A 25,766-nucleotide genomic window follows, 5' to 3' on the forward strand; every position below is an offset into this window, starting at 1 on the left:
AGGTCATTGTACCCCTGTACTCTTCACTTATCAGACCAATGATTGAGTACAACGCCCCATTCGGAATGTACCTTACCCGACACCTGCAGCAGTTGGAAAGACCCCAAAAGTTCCTCACCAAAAGGATAAAGGCTCAAACATATGTCATACGATGCCCGAATGAAGAAACTCCAGCTCTATTCAGTCGTATACCATCTGCTCAGAGGTGATCTGTGCCTGACATACAAGGCCATGTCCAACCTGGAATTAATGGACATGCTCCACCTCAAAAAATCCAAATCCACCAGAGCCACGAGAGCAAGAGACTTAAACCTCAACACGGATATAAATAGGATGTGCTGGAGGGACAGATTCATCACCCAGAGACTCCCTACACTATGGAACAGAATCCCAGTCCATGTGAGGCAGAGCCCCTCACTGACTCTGTTCAAGAGAAATCTTGACGAGTGGATGGGAGATCGTAGGTTTACCCCGGGAATCATCTTTGTATCACTGCTGGACAGAGGCACAGCAAACTAATGGGTATAGTATTCTCATCCTAAGGGGTGGTGAAAGCCACACACACTCTGGCTAGGCTTATAAATGCCCTAGGGCAGATAGCCTAGTATGAACCTATGAACCTATGAACCTAATACTGGGTGATTTCAACTACCCTGCCATTAACTGGGAAAACTACTCGGGTACCAACTCCTTTTCCCAACGGTTCTTGGAATTCATAAATTCCAACACCCTGGATCAACTAATCCTTTGTCCCACCAGTGGCTCCAATATCCTAGACCTGGTCATTACCAACATGGGTGATAGATGCTTCACACCAGTGGTCACCTCCTCATTGGTCAGGTCTGACCATAAGCAAATCACCCTTGACATCCACATCCCACCCCCACCCCATCCATAAGGAAACCTCCTTAAAAAACTTCTCCAAAGCCAACTTCGTGCTACTGAAGTCAGAAGTGACAAACTTCATGACACCCATGCAGACGGGATCTGAAAGTTCAACTGCAGAATCCTACACTAAGGCACTGTATGAGCACATCCACTTGTGCATGAATCATGCCATCCCAAATAGAACCAAGATGCTCTTCTCCAAAGAAAGGAAGCCAATCTGGTGGTTCCCTGCTATAAACAAACTATACAACAGAAGGAAGAAACTGTTGCAGAAAAGAGGAAAATCCCGGAATGCAAAAATCTCCCTCACCAGCTTCAGTAAGAAGCTGAAATCCCTCATAAAATTCTCAAAAGCTAGTTACGAAAATAAAATTGCCAAAAATTCCAAAGACAACCAAAAGGCATTCTATAGTTATGTCAAGAATTTAAATGGCAATGCTCAGATCTGCTCTGAGCTACAACAGAATGGCATTAAATATACTGATCCCAAGGATATTGCCAATATCCTGGCAGATCGATTTAGTGCCAACTTCACCCTCCTCTCACCCACTAAAAGGTCCATCTCAATACCAAAAGATTGCCAAATTCCAGTAATCACAGCCGCACAGGTAGAAACTCTCCAAAGCTAAGAATACAGCATCCATGGGACCAGATGACATCCCAGGCTGTGTACTACATGAACTACAAAATGAACTGGCACCCCACCTAAGTGTCATGTTTAATCATAGCCTCACCTCAGGCTTCGTGCCCACTGAGTGGCACACAGCAACAGTTATCCCACTCCACAAGGGGGGATCCGCCTTGGATCCCGGGAACTACCGTCCCATCAGTCTGACAAGCCTGATCTGCAAGGGCATGAAATGCATTATCATGGAACTTATAAACAAAGACATTGGCAACCTTCAAACACTGGACTCCACCCAGTTTGGGTTTGTGAAGGGCCGATCTTGTCTCCTGAATCTGATTGACTTCTTTGAATCAGTCTCCAGAGCTGTGGACGAGGGTAAGGCAGTCCACACAGTCTATCTGGACCTTGCCAAGGCCTTCGACACAATCCCAGACTCTGGAATCATAGATAAACTTACTAAGCTGGGCATAAATCCCTACGTCACTCGATGGGTTGCCAACTGGCTTACTGACAGAACCCAGACTGTAAAAGTAGCCGACTCCAAATCCAGCTCCAAACAAGTGACAAGTGGAGTACCTCAGGGTTCAGTTCTGGGACCTCTCTTGCTTGGCATCTACTTCTCAGAAGTACAGGCCAACACTAAGGGACTCTGGCTAACAAAGTTCGCAGATGACTGCAAACTGGGAGCCATTATTGAATCCCCAAATGATGTGGATATTCTACAGAAAGGCCTTACAGAAATAGATGCCTGGTGCCAGAACCATGGGCTCAAGCTTAATGCCAAGAAATGTATAGTTATCCCCTTTGGAAAAAAACATGTACCCATGAATTACCACATAGGTGGCAGGACACTAAACATTGAAAGTGTGATGAGAGACTTAGGGACACAGGTGGACAGCGGTCTCACTTTTGATAACCACATTGCCACAACAGTCAGGAAATCCTTCTATGTGGCACACCTCATCACTAAGGTTTTTTCATCCAGAAAAAAGGAGGTCATTGTCCCACTGTACTCATCCCTCATTAGACCCATTATAGAGTATAATGCCCCATTTGGTATGTACCTCACAAGACATCTGCAACAGCTGGAAAGGCCACAGAAATACCTCACTAAAAGAATCACAGGCCTAAAGCAGATGCCATATGCTGACCATCTAAAAAAATTCTAGCTATACTTTGTGGCATATCATCTACTCAGAGGCGATCTCTGCTTAACACACAAGGCCATGTCAAGCCTTGAGCTGTTGAATATGCTCCACTTAAAGAATTCCAATCCCTCAGAGCCACACGCTCCAGGGATCTAAACCTTGTCATCACAATGAACAAAACATGCTGGAGGGATAGGTTCCTGACCCAGAGACTCCCCATACTTTGGAATAGACTGCCCATACATGTCAAGCAGAGCGCCTCATTGGCCCTCTTCAAAAGGAACCTTGATGATTGGATGGGAGATAGGAAATTCACCCCGGGGATCATGTCAGTCGCCCTGCTAGACAGGGGTCCAGAGAAGGAAATATTGTGGGAAGAAATATCCAGGGAATTGTTATGGCTAGACTTGCATAGGCCCTAGGGCCAATAGCCTAGTACCAACCTATGAACCGATCACATCCGTTATTCATTAATTTCAGAATGTTGGAGTGTCCATTGTTTTCCATGTGTTCAGTGTCTGCTGTCTGCTAACTGAATTGTAAGTGTGTGTGTGTGTGTGTGTGTGTGTGTGTGTGTGTGTGTGTGTGTAAATATGAGTGTGTGAGTGTATGTTTATATGTGTAGGAAACTACATTTTATGGAGGAACTTTCAAACTTAATAAGAAAACATCTTAAAGCAAGGAACACGTGTTTAAAAAGTATAGTTTTCAATCTAGTAATGCTGAACTAAGCTACTGAGGAGGCTAAACAAAATAATAAAAGTATGTAATAAACAATGAAAATGCACCGGGAGTTTGCTATAAAGTATGAACATAGTATTGTACCAATGAGTACTGGCTTGACACTGAGAACTGTTTTTCTTTTACACTTGTTTAATAAAAACAGACTGGGGCAAATGCATGAAGAAGAGCACAACATTAACATAACTCTGTTTAGCTAATTTAAGACACATTATTTTTTTTTTTATGTATTTTGGGAATGCAGGAAGATATTCAGTAGAATTAATATATGTATGTATGTATGTGAATGTATGTGAATGAAAGTGTGTGTGTGTGTATATGTGTGTGTGTGTGTGTGTGTGTGTGTGTGTGTGTGTGTGTGTGTGTGTGTGTGTGTGTGTGCGTTTATATATATATATATATATATATATATATATATATATATATATATATATGGATCTACTTCATAAACACGAAAAAACATTTAATTCAAATTCAGAATATCGAGACCACAATCAAAATTTCACTTTACTGAAATACACAACAGTGAATACCATAACATCAAAATGGAAACAACAAATGGAAACTGACTCAAAACTAGTATTTTACTGCTATGCTTTTACAGGGGTGCTGCAGCCCATGCACCCCAATGTGGGGACTGTGCCAACCACACCAGCCCAAAAATTAAATATACTAATTCCACGATCACAGTACAGTGAGAAACAGTATACTACAGACAGACTCTGTATCTATTACTACATAAGTTGTGGTAAACTACAACAGCTTAACATTTAAAAACTCTGTTCTACACCCAGCACATAATGTCACTTATTAGCACTTCTTTTCCTCTTTTAAAGCTTATATTTCAATTAATCTCTTCACCGACACCAGCAGCTTCCAACATTAGATCCGCCTTATTTCTGTTACGTCTGCAACACAACACCTTCAAGGGACAGTGCATATCATTTAACTATAACAAAACATATATTAATAGGACTTTATCATTAGCTCTTCTACATTTAAAATTCTGGTATTCACTGTTGTGAATTTTCAGTAACGTGAATGTTTGAGTTTGTCGTGTCGATATTCTGAATTTCAATTAAATTTTTTTCGTCTTTATGGAGTAGACCCATATCTATCTATGTATACATTTTATATATATATATATATATATATATATATATATATATATATATATATATATATATATATATATATATAGATATATATATATATATATATATATATATATGGATCTACTGCTTTTGGTCGAATTACATTTGCTCGAAAATGATTTCAGGCAGCCCACTTTACCGAAAATGTATTTCACTGAAAACCCATTTGGTTGAATCCCGTTTGGTCAAAAATGGGATATAACCCCTGCCCCACTGCAGTGCGACATTCTTGTGAGTCACAATGCCAAGTCCCATAATGTGGAGAGTGAATGACGTAAAATCCAGATTTACACATGCTACATTTCAGATTGCCATCTCTCAGAAATGTTCTCTTTTCTCTGACATATCTACAAATAACAATAATACTGACAAAGTCAAAGATATAACATCATCTCTTCTAGTCATGTTTGGTCTCTTATTTCAGCAGACAGACCAGTATGGATGGTTGTAATCTATTTTAAATACTAAATGCATAGTTTATAAACTGTTAGTTTTTCCAGTAAAAATATGCATGTTTAGCTGCCTGCATCTTACAATAAGCACATCCACATCTGTACCGCAGTAATCCTCCACTCTTATCAAATTATCAAATTAAATAACTCTAATAAGGATCTTTCAATTTCTGTGTTACAGTACACATTGTTATGTCATCCATCCCAGTCCATCATGTTATTAAGTCCTTAATGAACTCCATAGCAGTCTACATTCTTAACTCACTAAACACATGCCATTGCCCTTTTAAGAATCTTAAGTATTCCGTAAGTCAGACACCTTAGTTCCAACTACCACTTCACTCAGATTTGCATGCTGGGCCCTATGTCTTGTTTGTTGCATACTATAATTTTGGATCACTTGTTTCTCTGGGTTAGTAACTCAGGGCTAGTATACAATAAATGTGCGCTAAAGTATTCTCCCATGACTTTTACATGAACTACATTTTTCTGCCTTAAATTTTCAGCCAAAATAGAATTACATTACCTTCAAAGGGACTATACAGAAGTGATGGTGCTCATACCAGAAGCTTCACAGGAAACCATAAGCAGATTTTCATCTTCTACTCACATTCTCCAAACATCAGTCAATTTTCTTCAGATGGGTCTTTTTTCTGACAGAAGGGAGTTGTTCTTGGGATTAATTTTACATGCCCCGCTCTCTCATTTTCATTCCCACCATTGTCCAGTATTCTGGCTCTTTTCTCCCTGGAAAGGAGATTATCTGCTGAGTTACGTGCAGCATCTTGAAATACCATTTCTCCTGCATAAATACTCAGATGGCAGGCAGAAATGCATTTAGTCTGTCAAAATGAATCATTTTGCCACCTAGGCAATGAAGCATATTCCCTCACAAAGCATAATTCTTCTGTTTATTGCGGGCTTGCACAGGAATGCATGCGGTTAGCATGTTGGAGTGTACAGTACCATCACATAGGGAGACTTCTTTTAGCATTGATTACTTGGAGTGATTATTCTCAAGGCTACTCTTTATGAATATATATTGATCTTAGAGGGTACTTCTGTATTGACAAGGTCCTGGGTTGATTATAGCTTCAAAGGGTCATAGGTTCATACTAGGCTATCTGCCCTATGGTATTTATAAGCCTAGCCAGAGTGTGTTTGGCTTTCGCCACCCATTTTAAATTAATTTTGCTATGCCCTTTTTCGAGGTTAGTATACTGTGCCTCTGTCTAACAGTGACACAGAAGTGATACCTGGGGTAAACCTACGATCTCCCATCCACTCATCAAGATTCCTCTTGAAGAGAGTCAATGAGGAACTCTGCCTAACCTGGACTGGGATTTTATTCCAGAGTGAAGGGAGCCTCTGGGTTATGAATCTGTCCCACCAGCATGTCCTATTTATTTCAGTGCTGAGGTTCAAGTCTCTCAAGCGCGTAGCTCGATGGGATTTGGATTTTCTGAGGTGCAGCATGTCCATTAATTCCGGGTTGGACATGGCTTTATATGTCAGGCACAGATCGCCTCTGAGCAGGTGGTATGCCACTGAGTAGAGCTGGAGTTTCTTTAACTGAGCAGCATATGGCATCTGTCTGAGCCCTTTGATCCTCTTGGTGACGTACTTTTGGGGTCTTTCCAGTTGCTGCAGGTGTCTGGTAAGGTACATACCAAAAGGGGCATTGTACTCAATTATGGGCCTGATGAGGGATGAGTAAAGAGGCACAATGACCTCCTCTGATCTAGATGTGAATCCCTTCATGATTAGGTGGGCTATATAAAATGTTTTTCTAACCACTTTGGCCAGGAGATTGTCAAATGAGAGATTGCTATCAACTTAGGTCCCCAGGTCCCTAATTACTTCTTCTGTACTTAATGGATTACCACCTATGTGGTAATTTGTGGGCCCTTTGTTTTTGCTGGTGTTTAGCTTGAGGCCATGGCTCTGGCACCAGTTGTCTGTTTCTATGAGGCCCTTTTGGAGGATGCTTGTGTCAGCTGGAGAGTCAATTATGGCACCCAGTTTGCAGTCATCTGCGAACTTGGTCAGCCACAGTCCTTCTGTGTTGGCCTGTACCTCTGAGAAATATATACCGAACAAGAGAGGTCCCAGGACTGAGCCTTGTGGGATGCCACTTGTAACTGGTTTGGAGTCTGACATGGCTCCAGCAATTCTAACCATGTGTGCTCTGTCCTTGAGCCAGTTTACAACCCATCTAGTGACATAGGGGTTTAGATTTAAGCTGGTGACCTTATCTATAATGCCCGAGTGGGGTATTGTATCGAAGGCTTTTGCGAGGTCCAGGTAGGCTGTGTGGACTACCTTCCCCTCGTCAATGGCCTTGGTAAATGTTTCAAAGAAATCGACCAGGTTTAAGAGGAAGGATCTGCCCTTAACAAAGCAGAACTGGATAGGATCCAGTGTCTGTATGTCCCCAATATCTTTATTTATGAGGTCCATGATGATCCTTTCCATAGCTTTTCAGACCAAGCTAGTCAGGCTTATGGGGCGATAGTTTCCAGGATCTGTTGAGGCACCACCTTTGTGGAGATGGACCACTGTTGCTGTACGTCACTCTTTGGGTACATATCCTGTAGTAAGGCTGAGATTGAACAGTAGTTTTATGTTTGGGTTTAGCTCTTCTTGGAGTTCATGTAGGACGCAGCCCGGGACACCGTCTGGTCCCATTGATGCTGTGTTTTTTGCTTTGGAGAGCGCGGCTTTTACCTGAGCATCTGAGATGTCAGGTGGACAGCACTCTGCTGGGATAGATATTTGACCTTTTGGTGGGGAGGGGGGGAGAAGTTTGTGCTGAACCTGTCAGTTAGGATGTTGGCAATGTCTGTGGGTTCGGTGTATTTTTTGTCATTTTGGACTAATTCTGAGCATATCTGGGAATTCCCACCCAGGTTCCTAACATAACTAAAGAAAGCCTTGTGATTATCCTTAGGGTCCTGTGCAATTTTTCTCTCAAAGCTGGCCTTAGACGATTTTATGAGTGCCCGTAGTTTTTTGCTAATACTGATCAGAGATGCCTTCCCTTTTTAGGATTTTGCTCTATCATGTAGTAGTTTCCTCCTTCTATTGTATAGTTTGTTTATGGCTGGGGTCCACCAAACAGGATGTCTGCCTTTGGAGGATTGGGTCTTGGTTTTATTTGGGATTGCATGATCCATGCATTCCAGAAGGTGTTCATAGAATGCATTTATAAAGGATTCTGCGGTCTGGGCCATATTTTCCACAGGCCCGGGGGCTTTGAAGGATTCCACCTTGGTTTTGCGGAGTGTAAAATTTGCTTTAGAGAAGTTTTTCACTGTGGTTTTCTGGCCAGGAGGTGGGGTCGGGATGTGAATATCCAGTGAGATTAGTTTATGGTCTGACCTTACCAGTGAGGGATACACTTCTGGTCTGGAGCATAGAGTCCCCATGTTGGTGATGATCAGGTCCAGTATGTTTTCCCCTCTTGTGGGAGTGGTAGCAAGTTGTTCCATAGCATTTGAGTTTATAAATTCTAGGAACCTTTGGGCTAGCGTGTTGGAGCTAGAGTAATGCTCCCAGTCTATGTTTGGGTAGTTGAAGTCACTCAATATAATAGTGTTTGGAGAGACCTTCATATTTTCCAGTGCTCTCAGGAAGGCCGAGTGGGGTTCCTGGGTTTGGGAGGGTGGTCTGTAGCAGGCTATAAACTGGAAGGGAGTTTTGCCCACTGTTAGTTGCACATGGATAGTCTCTGATGCTTCGTGCTGTGCCACCAAACTGGAGGTGTCAGTATCTTTGACGAATATTGATACTCCCCCCCTCCTTTTGTGGCTCAGTCCAAGTTTTGGGGCTGAAAAGCATGGTATGAGGTATAACCTGGTAGTGCTGGGGTGCTCTCGGGAGCCTTGAACCAGGTTTCTGTTACTGCACAAATATCGATGTTCTCCATGCTAAGGAGAGTTTCGAGTGCATGCATCTTGAGGTTTAGACTTCTGGCATTGAGTAGCATTACTCTTAGTTTCTTATCCCTTGTGATACCTATGGAGGTGGGTTTTTCTTTTGAGCCTTGCCTAAAAAAGGCACTATGGGGGTAGCAAGAGCCTTTGCCAATATCTGAAAGCCCAGGGGTGACAGGTGCAAGCTGTCCCTAGCGAAGCATTGTGGCTTGTCGAGCATGTCATCCCAGGCTGACAGGCATTGGATCCCCTTTGAATGACACCAATACTTAAGCCAATTGCTGAAATTGATCTTCTTGTCTTCATATTGTGGCATCATTCTTGGTGAGGGTAAGATGCTACTCAAGGTCAGGGTCATACCGGCCTGGGCTACATGCTCAGAGAGCTCCTCTATGTCTCTTTTCATGTAGTCCAGGGAGGTACGTCTCAGGTCATTCACACCAGCATGGACAATGACTGAGTCATATTTGTACTTGCCTTGGAGTGACCTGAGTGCTTGTGTTATGTGGCGGATCCTAGCGCCCGACAGGCAGCTCACTGTGACCTTCTCCTTGTTCAGCCTGGTGAGCGGGACGTCAGTGTGCCTGACGATAGAGTCACCTATTACAAGTGTATCAGGTGTGTTGTTTAGCCTTAAGGACTGTGACTGTTTGGCACACTGGCTTTGTGAGCTATGTGTTGCATGTATTTTGTTTTGGGGTAGCGGTTGCTTGTGTGTCTGCTTTGGAGGTCTCTGCTGCTTAGGCAGATTTTTTATTTAGAGCCTCCGAGTATGTTTTTGTGTGTTTATGTGCTTGGTTTGCTGTCGTGGTAGGTCTATGTGAGACTGGAATTGTAGTGAGTGTGGTTTCCTTCTCCTCCTGACTGGTTATGCCAGTACTGAGTTGAGAGAGATTAGCCTCCAGTTTGGCTATATGGTTGCATCTCTCACATGTGCTGGAATTTGTTGGGAGGAGGAGAGGGTTGTCTGTGTACATGAGGCAGTTGTAACATTGCCTCAAGATTCCCAGATTCACCAGCTGGACTGGAGAGGAGATTGACAACTGACCTTTGGACATGCTAGAATAGTATTGGGAATTCCTTTATAATGGAAAAAAAGGGACAATGGGGAACAAGGTACTCAAGGGGAGTTTGTGAGGGTGTAATGCTTTTAATTTTTTAGTGCTGACTTATATAATTGCTTTAGTGAGCAAGTGCCAGGTAACTCAAATGCAATGTGTTACAGGTAACTTAAATGCAAAAATGACAAACAGTAACTTTCTTTCAAGTGAAACAAGGAAATAAGTACAGTAAGCAATGCAGATATCACTAGAGATCCACAGAAGCGCTGAAAAGCTGCATTTTAGGTGGAATTAGCGTTTCAGGGAAATAACAAGCAAACAAACAACAAGCATACAAACAAAGCTAGATTCAGCAGGCCTGGATTTAGTCTATGCTACAGCAAACAAGGTGTACCAATTTCAGTAAGAAACAGTTCAAATATGTAGGCACTATAAGCCTTTAACCAGAAATTCCCAGCTCAGAAGGGCAGAGTTCAGCCTCTCCTCCCACAAGAGTGCAGACCACGAACCTTCTCAATGTAAAATAACTGGCCTGAAGCCCAAGTGCTTAAACCAGAACTAATACACTTTTAGAATAACATACACTGAGTCCTCAATCTGCAGTTCCCAACATAGAAGGATGTAAGCTACCTGTCCTGCCACCACAGTGCAGGCCACAAACATTCCTAATGTAAAACAACTGGTCTGAAGCCCAAGTGCTTAATCCAAAAGACTTAGAATGATAGCTACACTTTAATCAAGTTACTACCAAGCAGTAATAAATACAACTGAATACTTTAAAGAATGCCTGGATTAGTGCTCAAGTTATACAAACAAAGCTAGATTCAGCAGGCCTGGATCTAGTCTTTGCTACAGCAAACAATGTGTACCAATTTCAGTAAGAAGCAGTTCAAATATGCAGGCACTATAAGCCTTTAACCAGAAATTCCCAGCTCAGAAGGGCAGAGTCCAGCCTCTCCTCCCACAAGAGTGCAGACCATGAACACTCTTAATGTAAAATAACTGGCCTGAAGCCCAAGTGCTTAAACCAGAATTAATACACTTTTAGAATAACAGACACTGAGCCCTCAATCAGCAGTTCCCAACTTAGAAGGATGTAAGCTACCTGTTCTGCCACTACAGTGCAGACCACAAACCTTCTTAATGTAAAACAACTGTTCTGAAGTCCAAGTGCTTAAACTAAAAGGCTTAGAATGAGTTACACCAAGCAGTAATAAATACAATTGAGCACTTTTAAGATGACGCAAAAGCAAAATAAAGTAGGAAGAAACACAAATACAGTAAAAGCAGATATTTTTTTTTTCACAACTGAACTTCTTAGGTAACAGAAGGTTGAAACCTGAGACAGCTTTTAAGAAAGAAATCTCAAAAGAACCAATGAGGTGCTTAGTCTAAGTTGTAGTCCAGGTGACCTCAGTCAGCCAATTACCTCAATCAATTCTCTCTCACTGAAATGCATGATGGCTTTGGCTAAACCAAGATGTCCCTGAATATGTGCTCAGACACACAGCCTCCACAAACACTAGGCCCAAATACAAGCCTGAATATGGAAATGCTACAAATATCCCCACTACTTTGAACAAACTGCAGAAATGTTTCTCACAGCTGAAAAGCAGCAGTGAGCCTTTAAATGAAAGTTTTAAACAGCTAAAGCAGCCTCTAGAAAAAAGAGTTTAACTGCAACAAGATTTCAGAAACAAACAACCCAACAGATGCTTAATAAAAGTGGACAATTTCCAGTTAATACCTCACACACAGTGAAACTAGCTAAAAAAATACACAGTGCACAAAGTGCTATAAATAACAAAGAAATAAAGAACACAATAAACAAAAAACAGGATACTTAATGTTATATATTATAGCTCCAAGTTTCCTCAGTGTCCTTCCTTCGATTAGATAACCCTTATCTAGGATACTCTGTGTGGATACTTCACAATCCAATGGGTGTAAATGGTGACAGAAGGGAATACTAACTGTAATGGTCCAGATAATGTGGCTAAAGCCCTGGGCAATTTATCCATGCTGACCTAAGTCATCTTGCAGGACAAATCAAGGAGGCTTGCTCAAAGCAAGACAAAATACTGCAAGAGGTCACTGCTGCATTAACCCAACATGCCTGTTAAATCACTACATAAAAGAAGGTACTGTCAGTGCATGGGGCCTGGATCTCTGAACAATAGAATAAAATGCACAGCTTAGACTTAATGACTGATAATTCAGAGAACCATTGTCAATGCAATAATCTCCTGTTTATCAGGTTTCCAAACTGAAAAAAGGTACTGATCTACTTCACTACATGAAATAACAGTTAATAGAGGCGTTACATCTAGTGACAGAATATACTTATAAAATTCTGGTTGAAGTATGCATCCCTGGGGTGCCAGGGTATATGACTGTGTATTATTTAGACTGCAACTACTGAGAATTCATCCTCTGGAGAAGCAGAGAGTTGGGAGCTGACTTTACAATCACTGTTGTTTGTGTGGGAGTGATGCCTGATTATAGCAAAGCACTGTTTATAAAACAGAGAGGTATGGTACCTGCTATTAGAAAAGCTAATGGGATTAGAGGGAAGTCTGACTTATGTTTGCCAGTTAGATTATACATTGATTTGGATGGCCATGCCTTGGTGTTTACAACTCTTGAGGAAGCTGATGCTTTTCTGGATGATCACATATCGAGTAAGACAGGAAGAGGTCCAGAGCAGGGGAGTGGGAAGATTGATGTAGGATGTAATCAGAGTGCAAATGTATAATGGAGGGGATCAGCACCTCCTCCCCAAGCAAGTCCCCTGGAGGTAAAAGGTACAGAAGTGGTGTGAGCATTTTGGCATATGAACCCTCCAGACCTAATCATTCTAAGAGTAAAGCTACCTTATTTAACCAGCCAATTCCTGGCATCATGGCTAGAAATATATTTGCCCCTTATAGGAGGAAGGAGAGGTAAACAGTAACTCATTTATTTTGTACCCCCAACTCAGACCTCATTGAAGTGGAAGAAGTGGAGAAAAGACTGATTGCTCCCCATTGATGAAGGTGTTAATCTGAAGTATGACTCCTGAAATAGACCTATATAAGTTAATCATTGGAAGAAACCTTTTTCTCTTTTCTCCTAATTTGTGAGTCCCATTTTGGGTATTCTTCCCTAAAGCAATAGGCTATTGTAGAAACTGCCTCGAGGGAGTAATACCTTGATTTATGTTTTTGCTTGGTTCCTCTCTAAATTCTCTGGGGACCTTTAGCTGTAGTCTTTGTTCTCAGTGTATTGTAGCACTACTACTGGTTATATCAATACTGTTCTTTGTTGTAGTTATGCCATTGAATTCTGTTTATATGTCTAATAGTGTAATGTTGCATTCTGTTTATACGTCTAATAGTATAATGTTGCATTCTATGTCTAATAGTGTAATGTTGGGTCAGTCCACAGATACAGCCCAAACCTGTCATTCTGCAGACTTTATTAGAATTCTTTCATGGAATGTGAAAGGCATTGCCATTCTTTATAAATGCATTGAATGTTTCACTAAAATTGTTCGACTTAAGTCACATGTAAGCTTTTTGCAAGAAACTAAGCTTAAAAAGAAATATTGTCAATTAATCATGAAGCATTGCAAAGGATGGTTTGTTTTTAGCTGTGGCCAGTCATTGAAAAGAGGGATATTATTGAATTGTAAACTGGATTTGCTCAGATTGATAAGCAAGGCCTATGGTTTGTTATTAGACTCAAAAAAGCAGGACCATGCCATTAACATGGAATGTTTATATGGATCAATTCAGGATACCCCTAACTCTATTGGGGAGTTTTTGACAGCCATTTTAGAACTAGTACAATGAAGTATTTGATACATGGGGGGATTTTAACCGGACCCTGGATCCTACTGTGAATAAAAGGGGAACCGGATGGAAAGGATAAATAAGACTTTAAAGGCCAAAAAAATCTTAATTATTGTGTGTTGATGGACTGTTAGAGGCCTTCCATCTTGACTTATGGGATTTTATTTTCCTTGCGCAAATCATTTCATCTGCCAGCAGGCTTGATTATCTATTCCTGAGTGTGGTTAAAATTCCTATATATAAATTAGATTAAGCATAAAACTGGAACTCATTCAGGCCACTCCAGGATATGTCTAGAAATTGGAGATTGAATTTTACAGTTTGCAAACTTCTTTGGAGGTTTGATACTTTTACTGAATAAGAAGTACTGATGTAATACATTCATCCAAAAGTTTTTGAAGGATAACCAGGCACAGGCATGGTGTTGGACATCTACATGATTGGAATTTTAGGGAGAGATACAAAAGATTAGTGGATCTTTACTAATGAAGGAGAAGTTAGACTTTTGGGTGGAAATAAGGTACTTGAAGTTAGTAATGCACAACTTGAGAAAAATACAAGAGTCAGGATGGCAACTCCAGATCTGTTAAGCATAATAATAGTATAGAGTGGTCCATTTCAATTCCCTGGTCAGTAGGTGGGATTAATGGAAGAGCCTTTGCTGGGCTAAAGGTTTCTCGGATCTGAAGTTATTGGCATATAGACTTAAAGAAAGGAAAAGGGAAATCATGATTCAGGCACAGAAAGATAGGTATAGCCATCTGAAAAGCAATATCTATACAATCAATGAACTTATGACAGATGTTCTTTAAGCAAAATATGGCATTTGGGAAATATTCCCATAGAGTTGCTTTTCTTGGAGATATTACCCTGACCCAATCGTCAGAGTAAGGCTTAGCAGAACCTATGCCTTCCTTCTCTTTGGTCTCCTAAACTTGTAGTATTTATTTCTACTTATAACAGATGGAATCTGAGCATTTGCTAAAATTGTTGCACTTGTAAAATTGGACATATCTGCCCATAGTCCCTTAAAGAAGTTATTTATATTATTCCAATCTTTATCATTTTTTTCAATCCACAAATATATGTATTTAGTCATCTTTAATTGTTTTAGCATATCTCCTGCACTTAGAATTTTCTGATTTACTACATGTTGATGTCTTAAAACTAAACAAGCATGCCAAAATATTATATTTTTCTTTATAAGTGAAATATTAGTAAGGTTTTGACATTCTGTATATCCTCTTATAAATGCAACTGGGAATATTATAATGTTTTAAACACAGAGATATAAACAAATAATTTCTAAAAATATTCAGTGTAGTCAGGTACTTTGGATCCAATTTTATCATTGCATTTCTTCCCATATAATTTTTAATAACCATTAGAGTTTGCTATTTATAGTTTTGCAATTTCTTGGATCATTGTGACTATATGGATTTACTATTATTTGCTCATGCAAATGTTTCCATTGACTTTAATAAGGATCCAGCCATAACAAACATATTTAAAACTGTGGAGAAGGAGTATGATTCTAAATCTGGAAAACTTTGTCCTCCATTTGCCCATGTCCTTATATGATTTTAATACAAAACTCTTGGCTTTATTGGATGCCATAAAATGAAAGTAATACTGTTTCAAAATAGCTATTGATTATAACATGCAAAGTATTTTAGGTAGGACAGACATTGGAATAAGCATCAAGCCTTTCTACAGATGTAAAGAATTACATTTTACATTCTTGAATTAAAGAAATTATTTAATTAAAATCTTAGTAAAATTAATATTTGACTAATATTTGAATGAAAAGCTGTTACTAAGTATTTAATATTTTTCTCCCAATCACATTTATATTTGTTTTTTGAAAATAAGATTCACAAATTCATTGATCAAAATAGTCTCAGATTTGTTTTGATTAATACCATTTGAAGAAATTAATTTAAACTGATCAATTTCTTTATAATTTCAATAATTGATTTATTAATATCACCTACTGACAGTTGAATGTCATCTACAAATAACTATATTTTAGATTGAAGACCATTATTCCTTTCAAAACCTGCTTTATTTTAATTAAATCTGAGACCCCCCTGCCCTTTTTAGTAATGGGTACTGACCTTAACCCTAATGCTGCCCCTTCCCCAATGCTAACCCTACACCTTAACACCATCACAACCTTCCCATAGCACTGCCACTGTTCAGACAAATTTCAGAATAGTGTTATGGGAAGGGGTTTAAATTTAATATTGGGAAAGGAAATTGTTTTCCTCTCTTGATATCATTGTTTTCATTTTTATTCACAATTGTGTACGATCGAGCTTATTTTGTCAATGTTTTATATTCGACATTAGGGCAGTTCAGTCATATGGAATAGACCCAGATAATATATATGTATATATAACTATATATATATATATATATATATATATATATATATATATATATATATATATATATATAGTTTCACTTCATAATCTCAGATATTGAAATCTTGAAATTCAGTAACCCGAGACCATGAAGCTGAAAACCAGAATGCCAAAAGTGCATAAGAGCGAATTCAAATATCTCAAATCCGCACTTATGCATTTCTGGTACATCGCGTGTAGTGCTATGGTGCCTGAATTTGCAAGTAAGTGAGTGTGTGTGTGTGTGTTTGTGTGTGTGTGTGTGTGTGTGTGTGTGTGTGTGTGTGTGTGTGTGTGTGTGTGTGTGTTTGTACGTTGTGTGGGTGGTTAAGGGTAGGGAGGTGTAAGTGGGAGTGTTGGATTTGTTGCTGTTTATGTATGTGTGATGCATGTTTGTGTGCGAGCAAGTAGAGGATGGTGTGGCATGTGTTTTTTTTTTTATGTTATGTGCGACCTCGGAGTTGGTATATATAAGTAGGGGGGGTGCAGGGCTTGCCCCTGCTTATATGTAGTGTAGGGTTGTGTGGTTTGTGTGCTGTGGGTGGAATGATGTGTAAGTTAAGTGGTTTATGGGGTATGTATGTTTGTGATTGTGTGATTCGGGATTGTGAGTTACGGTGTTGTGAATGGTTTGACTTCATAGTCTCGGATTACTGAATTTCAAGATTTCAGTAATTCGAGATTATGAATTGAAACTATATATATATATATATATATATATATATATATATATATATATATGGGTCTACTTTATTTGGTCAAATTACATTTGAATACAAAGAAATACCCCTTTAAACTTATTGATGCTGTACAGAAATTGGTCTTGATACAATGCAGGTGTGTGTGTGTGTGTGTGTGTGTGTGTGTGTGTGTGTGTGTGTGTGTGTGTGTGTGTGTGTGTGTGTGTGTGTGTGTGTGTGTGTGTGTCTGCATGCATGTGTGTGTGTGTGTGTGTGTGTGTGTGTGTGTGTGTGTGTGTGTGTGTATCTGTGTATATTCATGGGTTTTTGTACACACACAACATCCATCCATCTATAGATGTATTACATTTCATCTAATCACAACATTTTTTAAAATTTAATCTGAAACACATTTCATGCAAAATACATTTAAGTCTAATCACATTGCATCCAACACCTCATACACATAAAATATTCCTTCAAACCTTTTTTTTGCAAGAGACAAGCCCCAGTGCACCACCACACCCCTAAATTAAATATACTAACTCCACAACTGCACAACCACAGAGAAAAGAAAGGACACTGCACACAGTGAATTCTTCTAATGTAGACACATGGGGTTGATCACTATTCAAGGTCAAATGGTGCACTACACTAAATTACCTTGTAATTCTTAGCACCCGAACACCCTAATCTACACATTACTTCTCAACAGCTTGCTACACTTTTCAGTCAAATGTAATTAGACCAAATGCATCCTATACTAAATGTGCCTTGGGTTTATAAGTTCAAAGGCAAATAACAGGAAAACAGTGTGCAGTCCATTACAAGCCAAAAAAATTCAAGACTTCCCTCCAGTCTCATGGAAGACAAGATAAGATAGGTTAGAGGAGAACTGAAGACTGCCCATCAAATGACCTATACTTACCTTGAAGAAGGTGACAAATGTGCTACTTTGTTTGATGTGTAGTGGAAGTTTGTTCCAGAGGTGAGGGATAAGTTGGGATACAAATTTATCATACCAATATGACTTATTTGCTGATGAAGGTTAAGCGCCGTTAATCGTATAGTTGAGATATTACTTGTTCTGTGAAAGAATAGGAGGTCAGAGAGGTTGAGCTTTTACGTGGCTCAAAAAGCTAGACACAGATCTCCACAGAGGCTTGGGCAAAGAGAGAGGCCTACCAGTCTGGCTTGATAACTAAGATTTGTGAGGCCACTAATCATTTTAGTTATGAACCTCTGTGGTCCCTCAAGCTGAATGACATGTTTAGACAAATGCATGTCAAAAGGTGCTTTATATTCAGTAATCTGTTGAAGATGGCTTTGAAAATTAGATAGACAGATAGAAGACTTTCTAAACTTCTGTGGAGACATGACGGCCACACAGTAAAGAATTAACAACAAGAGTGCCTAGATCTCTTATGATAGTGTCAAACTGGAGGGGTGTGTCACCTATGTTTTTATGTGAAAATGTTTTACTTATGAGCCTATGAAATGAAATATGCTACATTGTTTTTATATTTAATATGAGTCCATTGTCCTTACACCAGTTGTTAACATGATCTAACACATGTTGGAGCAATTGTGACTCAGTGGATGATAAAATAACAACACCCAGTTCCCAGTTATCTTAAAACCTAGATAATCATAGGCTGGAAGCACTGGCCTAATGGTCAGAGAAACAGATGTGAAATAGGAGATGGCCCAGCACTGAGTCCTGTGGTGCACCACTGGTAACTTTTTTCTTTCTGAAGTGGCATCTCCAACTCTGTCAGACAACCCATTACCTATACACCACAGAATATAACGATGTATATTAAGATTTACAACCTTGACAAAAATGCCTTCATGGGAAATAGTGTCAAATGTCTTGAACATGTCCATATTGTATGCACCGCAAATCTGCTATCCACGTCTTCAGTTACTTTTTCAAAGAAATGAATGAGGTTAAAAGGGCAGAATATTCTTTTGACAAATCCAAATTGATTAGGATCCAGGTTTAAAACATTTTCAATGTCAATAGTAATGAGGTCTGAGATAACATACTCCATAGCTTTACCATCAGGCTAGTAACATTAATGGGTCTGTAGTGACCAGGGTCTGAGGTTGGGCCACTCTTGTATAATGTCATTACAATGGTAAGTTTCTAGGTTTAAGGAAAGTAACCATTGAAGAGACTTAGATTAAAGAGATTAAATAGCCATTCAAATAGGCCGTATTTGGCAATAATAGACAAGCAACTCATAGATGATGGGTTCATAGGTCTTGAGAGGACTAAGAGGCCTTGTTGCACAGTAATTAAAGGGGGTGGGTTGGGAGGGTGGCAAAATGGTTAAGGTGTTTGCCTTACAAACACAAGTTGGCAAAATGGTTAAGGTGTTTGCCTTACAAACACAAGTTGTGGGGATTGAGTCTGACAAGTGATAATTAGCTAAGCTTAAAAGGGCAGTAAGCTTAGTACTAATCTATGAACCTATGAATCTATGGGTGACTGGGATTGAGGAACCTGTGAAATACCTATAATTGCAGGTGGAGTAAAAGTTGCACTTAAATTGTTAGCTACGATATTAGGCATTTGCTTTGAGTCAGCAGTATAATTTTGGACTAACATGGAATATTGTTCAGTGTTAATTCTTAACTTCCTGACATAGTTAAAAAAAGATTTTCAGTTATTTTTGTCTTTCTTTTACTCACCTTTAAGCCCCTAATGTATCCTTTAAGCTCTTTGATAGTTTGCTTAAGTGTGTTCTCAAGGTTGGTAGAATGAGACCTCTTATAAGCATTAAGCAATTACTTTCTCTTGCTATATAAATAATTTATATGGGTATTCCCCTCACAATTGTTTGTTTTTAAGTTTCACATTATGTTTAGTGCAATTATTTAAATAGGAGTAGACGTCAGAGGCACAGGCAGCAGCTACAGCACCAGAACCCATTAGAGGCGGATTACCACAGAAACTGTTTAGGTCATCAAGTGACTGAAGAAAGTTTGCTTTTGAAAGTAGCTAAACACGAATGTATTTAGAGGGGAAGTACCGAAATACGACCAGATTTAAAGGAAAGGTCACTAACTTAAGGTCTGGTTTAACAAGGGAAGCATATGAAGGTGTGCAGGAAGTGGTCCTATTTGTGAGGACTAGAGAAAGGAAACTGGTTACCTAAGGAGTTTGCATTTATAATGTAAAGAAAGTGGTGGACATGCCACTCACTGTCAGTATAGGTCAATCAATTTATTTTTGATAGTTGATATCTCCCAGTAGAAAGCATTGGGTTTAATGGGGATTTCAGTTAATGCGTTTAGGAAGCTTTCATGCTCAAATGAGGACAAAGAAAGTGTTCTGTAACTAGCTGTGAAGTTGTAATTAGTCTTGTTTATTGTGATTTGAACATCTAAGAGTTCCGATATGGTGTCCCAAGGAATCTGTCATGAAATTATACTGTCCTTAACAAATACTGATACTCTCCCACAATTGCCACTAGGTCTGAAGATGTGATAGGCACTACACCCTGAAAGGAAGATGTGTTTTTATTGAACTGAAATAATTGCACTTAGATCAAATTTTTAAAATATTTAGTTTAGACTAAATGAGTCATAGATGAAGTGACTTGCACCTATAGATATATATATATATATATCTGCATGTCCTCCCCGCTGTTGGGTGGGCATTCAAATGACATGCATAAATCATTGAACGTTGGACGTCGAGCTGGCACCTCGGCATTCGTGAAACTCTACTGCCAATCATTAGCGGACCGGAGTTCTGCTGTGGTGACCCCTAACCGGGAAAAGCCAAAAGACAACAACAACATGTATATATATATATATATATATATATATATATATATATATATGTGTGTGTGTGTGTGTGTGTGTGTGTGTGTGTGTGTATATATATATATATATATATATATATATATATATATATATAAAACAAAATATATATATATATATATATATATATATATATGTGTGTGTGTGTATATATGGATTCACTTTATATCCTCAAAATACTGAAATGTCAAAATTCAGTATGTCTAGGCTATAAAGTCGTAACCTAACAAGAACGAAATCTCAGAAGCGCGAAATTCAAAATCTTGCATACCGGTGATTTTGAATTAGCGCTTCTGTTCTCCACAAACACACACTTTCCTCCCCACACACACAGACAAGCTCTGTACTACATGAAAGCAGAGGGGCAAGTCCCCCTGCACCCCCATGTGGGGGGCTGCACCCACCACACCCCCCCTACTTAAATAGTTTAACTCTGAGGTCGCACTACACACAAAAACACACAAACCACCACACAAGCTATATCACCCTCGCACACACATATCACAGCAACAAAACACACTAACACACACTACAGCCCCTACCCAAAACCCTTAACACATCAGCACTTACCTAAATCCATAACCACAGTGAAACACCAGAAGCGCTAATTCAAAACCTCCGGTATGTGAGATTTTGAATTTCGTGCTTCTGAGGTTTCGCTCTTTTCATAATTCCACTTTATGGGCTCGAAATACTGAATTTCGATATTTCAGTATTTCGAGCTTCTAAAGTGAATCCATATATATAGGGATTTAGGAGCGGTACCAAAAAACAGCTCATACATCCCCCCTTTTTTGCCGTATCCGATAAGGAACTCTGCTCCACCGAGAGAACAACGAAACAGTTGGAGCCACAGAAAACGCAAGTTATTGGAGGAGAATGTAGTCTTTCAGAGAAGGCGACAGAAACCATAGAGACTCAGCTTTTTTTCAACATGTCAAGGTATGTTTTGTCTGCATATGACAAAGAGTTACTCAACAGAGGGCTGATGTTTGTACCCTCTCAGGGAAGCCTTCTCCATGAATTATTGATGGACCTTAGATTGTTTGGACGCGCTATAGCGTTAAAGATATTCTTTAAATCAAAACTTGACAAAGACAGTAGTTCAGCTAATGAAGTAACTATGTTTAAAAGGAAAAGTTCCTTTTCTCCTATACTACCGGCGCATGTTGAACTGTTTGTTAAACTTTGTGAGAAGGACATTTATGATTATTGTACTAGCACCAAGAAAAAATGTATGTATTTTAACATGACCAAAGAATTACAAAATTCCTTGTTTACTCTGACTCATAATCCTTCTCTAACTTTTAGGCCCGTAGATAAGGGAGGAGGGGTAGCCGTTTTTGATAGTATGATCTATCAGTCTTTGATGTTGGATATGTTAAGAGATGAATCCACTTATTTGGAAATAGATACAGCGAGAATGGCAGGTATCATAGCTGGGATCAAAGATGAGCTATACGATCTACTCATGTGTGGTCAAATACCACAAGTTTTGCATGAGTTTTTTACGGTAGATAATCCACAGGTGCCTTTAATTAAAGGACTACCAAAAATGCACAAAGGTGTTTCTCCTCCACCACTAAGACCCATTGTAGCTAGCGAGAAATGGGCAACTGAAAATATTTCTATATATCTGGAGAAAACTATGAGACCTTTAATTAATGATATTCCCAGTATACTTAAAGACACCTATCAACTTCTGGAGTCCTTTAACTCCATTGATAAAACATTGGTAAAAGGAAAACACCTTTTAGTTACTATGGACGTAAATAGTTTATTTACGTCCATACCCAATGCTGAGGGGATACAAGCTGTGAGAGAACTGTTATCAGCTTTCCAACAAGTGAAAAGGAATGATGTTATTTTAATTTGTCAATTATTAGATCTAGTTTTGTGTAACAACGTGTTTGCCTTTGGGGGGTGCCTATATCTACAGACCTCAGGGGTAGCTATGGGCACCCCTTGTGCAAACACGTATGCAAACTTAGTAATGTACAAATGGGAGAAGGACTATGTCTTCACTCATCCTCTTTTTAAGAAAGTTATAGCCTATTATCGTTTTGTTGACGATATCCTATTGATTTGGGAAGGGTTTTTAGAAGAGTTCCTTACTTTTAAAAGTTACCTGGAAACCACCACTACCTTCCTAAAATTCACAGCACAGACTTCATTTGACCCAGTGAATTTTCTGGATGTAACCTTGGATATAAGGAATGGCCACTTAAACTCTACTCTGTTTAGAAAGACCTGTTGGAGGAATACCATACTACGCTATGATAGCATGCACCCACGCCATGTATATAAGGGCATAGTTAAAAGTCAGTTTATCAGGCTTCTAAAAATTTGTAAAGATCCAATAGACTTGACTTTAGAGGCGGATAAACTGGAACGCCTATTCTTAGACAGACAATATGATGCCAATTTAGTAAGAACAGTTAGGGCGCAATTGCTAAAAGATGTAGAGTCACCAGCGTGTATTACACATGCTTACCCCCATATCACAGATACTAATAATGTTTCTCTTTCCTCTGGAAGGTTAAGTTTCGTTACAACCTATACTAATGATAGTTGTAACGTTAGAGAGATAATAAATAACAATTGGAAGGTGCTTATGACAGATGCCTTCACACGACAACTGGTAGGAAATGCTCCTCATTTTACATATAGGAACAACAAAAACCTCAAAAGGTTGCTCTGTGATAGGCCAGTTTCCATCAAACCGCAATCTCATGCAGCATTGGGTACTTTCCCCTGCAAACATTGCAGTTATTGTAAGTTCATCACTAAAGAACAAACATTCGTACATCCAGAAATAAAATATACTTTCAAACCTAGGTTTTTAGCTACCTGTGATAGTTCAGGATTAGTTTATTTAGCTACGTGTGTACATTGCCCTGCATTTTATATAGGCCTCACGAAACGCAAGCTAAAGAATAGGATTTACAATCATACCTATGATATAAAGAAAATGAATGAACTAAACGCTTTGGCTAAACATGTGCAATGTTTTTCTAGTCATTCCTTTGTGTTTAGGGTACTAGAAATTGTAGAACCCAATGCTAGAGGTGGAGACTACCAGAATCTATTGGAATTAAAGGAACTTAAATGGATACTGAGGTTAAAAGGGCATTATCCCCCAGGCCTAAACCTCTATGTCTCTATAAAACCTTACCTTAATACACGCAGATGAGCTCTAGGTGGAACATTTTTACTGAATTCTTGACTTCACACTATTTTATAAGTACGTTTCCTATATGAGGCTATTCCCCCCTTTAGTTACCTATGGTTTGACCTGTAGGTTTATAGCTTCACTTAGGTTTATTTTTTTGACTAGTAAATGTATGTTTTAATTATACGTTCAGGTTATTCTGCTTCATTCTCATTCTATATGTTGAATTATGGCATCTCTGATACTCTTTTTGCCATATAGCCATATTCTATGTATGTGTTTTTTATATGCAAAAATTTCTCATATACCATTCATTAACTTATTGCATATGCATTCATTTAAATATATATACATATTTCTTATACGTACTTTTAGATTAATAAATGTTTTGAGATGTTTCAATATGAATTTGTAGTAATTAGGCTTTTTTACTATGTATGCACATACTTTATGTCAGCATTATTAGTTTCCATCACTGTTTTTATAGTTGCTCTGTTGATGAATATTTGTCTTTAATTTCAATGTATCTTTAAGTTAGCATTTTTTACTCATTTTTAATTAATTGCTTATTAAGCTTATTGCTTCAATCAATTATTGCTTCTGTTGCTGCTATATAAGAGTGCATAGCTGTGTTACTGTTTTTACGGTCTGAGGAAGCGTACTGAAAAGTACGCGAAAGCGCTTACCAAATAAATTCTCAATTTTATTTTATTGTCGTGCTGAGTCCGAAGTTTTTCTTTCTACTAATATATATATATATATATATATATATATATATATATATATATATATATATATATATATGTATGGATCTATGTTTACAGATCGAAAGTAAGTTTCAGTGAAATGTACATGAGCAAACTCACTACAGTACCATCACATAGGGAGACTTCTTTTAGCATTGATTACTTGGAGTGATTATTCTCAAGGCTACTCTTTATGAATATATATTGATCTTAGAGGGTACTTCTGTATTGACAAGGTCCTGGGTTGATTATAACTTCAAAGGGTCATAGGTTCATACTAGACTATCTGCCCTATGGCATTTATAAGCCTAGCCAGAGTGTGTTTGGCTTTCGCCACCCATTTTAAATTAATTTTGCTATGCCCTTTTTCGAGGTTAGTATACTGTGCCTCTGTCTAACAGTGACACAGAAGTGATACCTGGAGTAAACCTACGATCTCCCATCCACTCATCAAGATTCCTCTTGAAGAGAGTCAATGAGGAACTCTGCCTAACCTGGACTGGGATTTTATTCCAGAGTGAAGGGAGCCTCTGGGTTATGAATCTGTCCCACCAGCATGTCCTATTTATTTCAGTGCTGAGGTTCAAGTCTCTCGAGTGCGTAGCTCGATGGGATTTGAATTTTCTGAGGTGCAGCATGTCCATTAATTCCGGGTTTGACATGGCTTATACGTCAGGCACAGATCGCCTCTGAGCAGGTGGTATGCCACTGAGTAGAGCTGGAGTTTCTTTAACCGGGCAGCATATGGCATCTGTTTGAGCCCTTTGATCCTCTTGGTGATGTACTTTTGGGGTCTTTCCAGTTGCTGCAGGTGTCTGGTAAGTTACATACCAAAAGGGGCATTGTACTCAATTATGGGCCTGATGAGGGATGAGTAAAGAGGCACAATGACCTCCTCTGATCTAGATGTGAATCCCTTCATGATTAGCTGGGCTATATAAAATGTTTTTCTAACCACTTTGGCCATGTGGTTGTCAAATGAGAGATTGCTATCAACTTGGGTCCCCAGGTCCCTAATTACTTCTTCTGTACTTAATGGATTACCACCTATGTGGTAATTTGTGGGCACTTTGTTTTTGCTGGCATTTA

At 39.0% G+C, this 25,766-nt stretch overlaps 1 protein-coding gene across 1 annotated transcript in view; it reads right to left on the reverse strand.

Annotated features, from left to right (window-relative positions):
* LOC122815307 (deleted in malignant brain tumors 1 protein-like) overlaps positions 1-25,766 on the reverse strand; it is a 567,314-nt gene that overhangs the window by 165,248 nt on the left and 376,300 nt on the right. The window contains 1 exon segment of the mRNA XM_044087692.1: positions 6,083-6,103. Within this exon segment, the coding sequence (XP_043943627.1) occupies positions 6,083-6,103 (21 nt within the window).

Source organism: Protopterus annectens, chromosome 1.part1 (assembly GCF_019279795.1).
Source record: "Protopterus annectens isolate FY-2018-M chromosome 1.part1, PAN1.0, whole genome shotgun sequence".
NCBI lineage: Eukaryota > Metazoa > Chordata > Ceratodontiformes > Protopteridae > Protopterus > Protopterus annectens.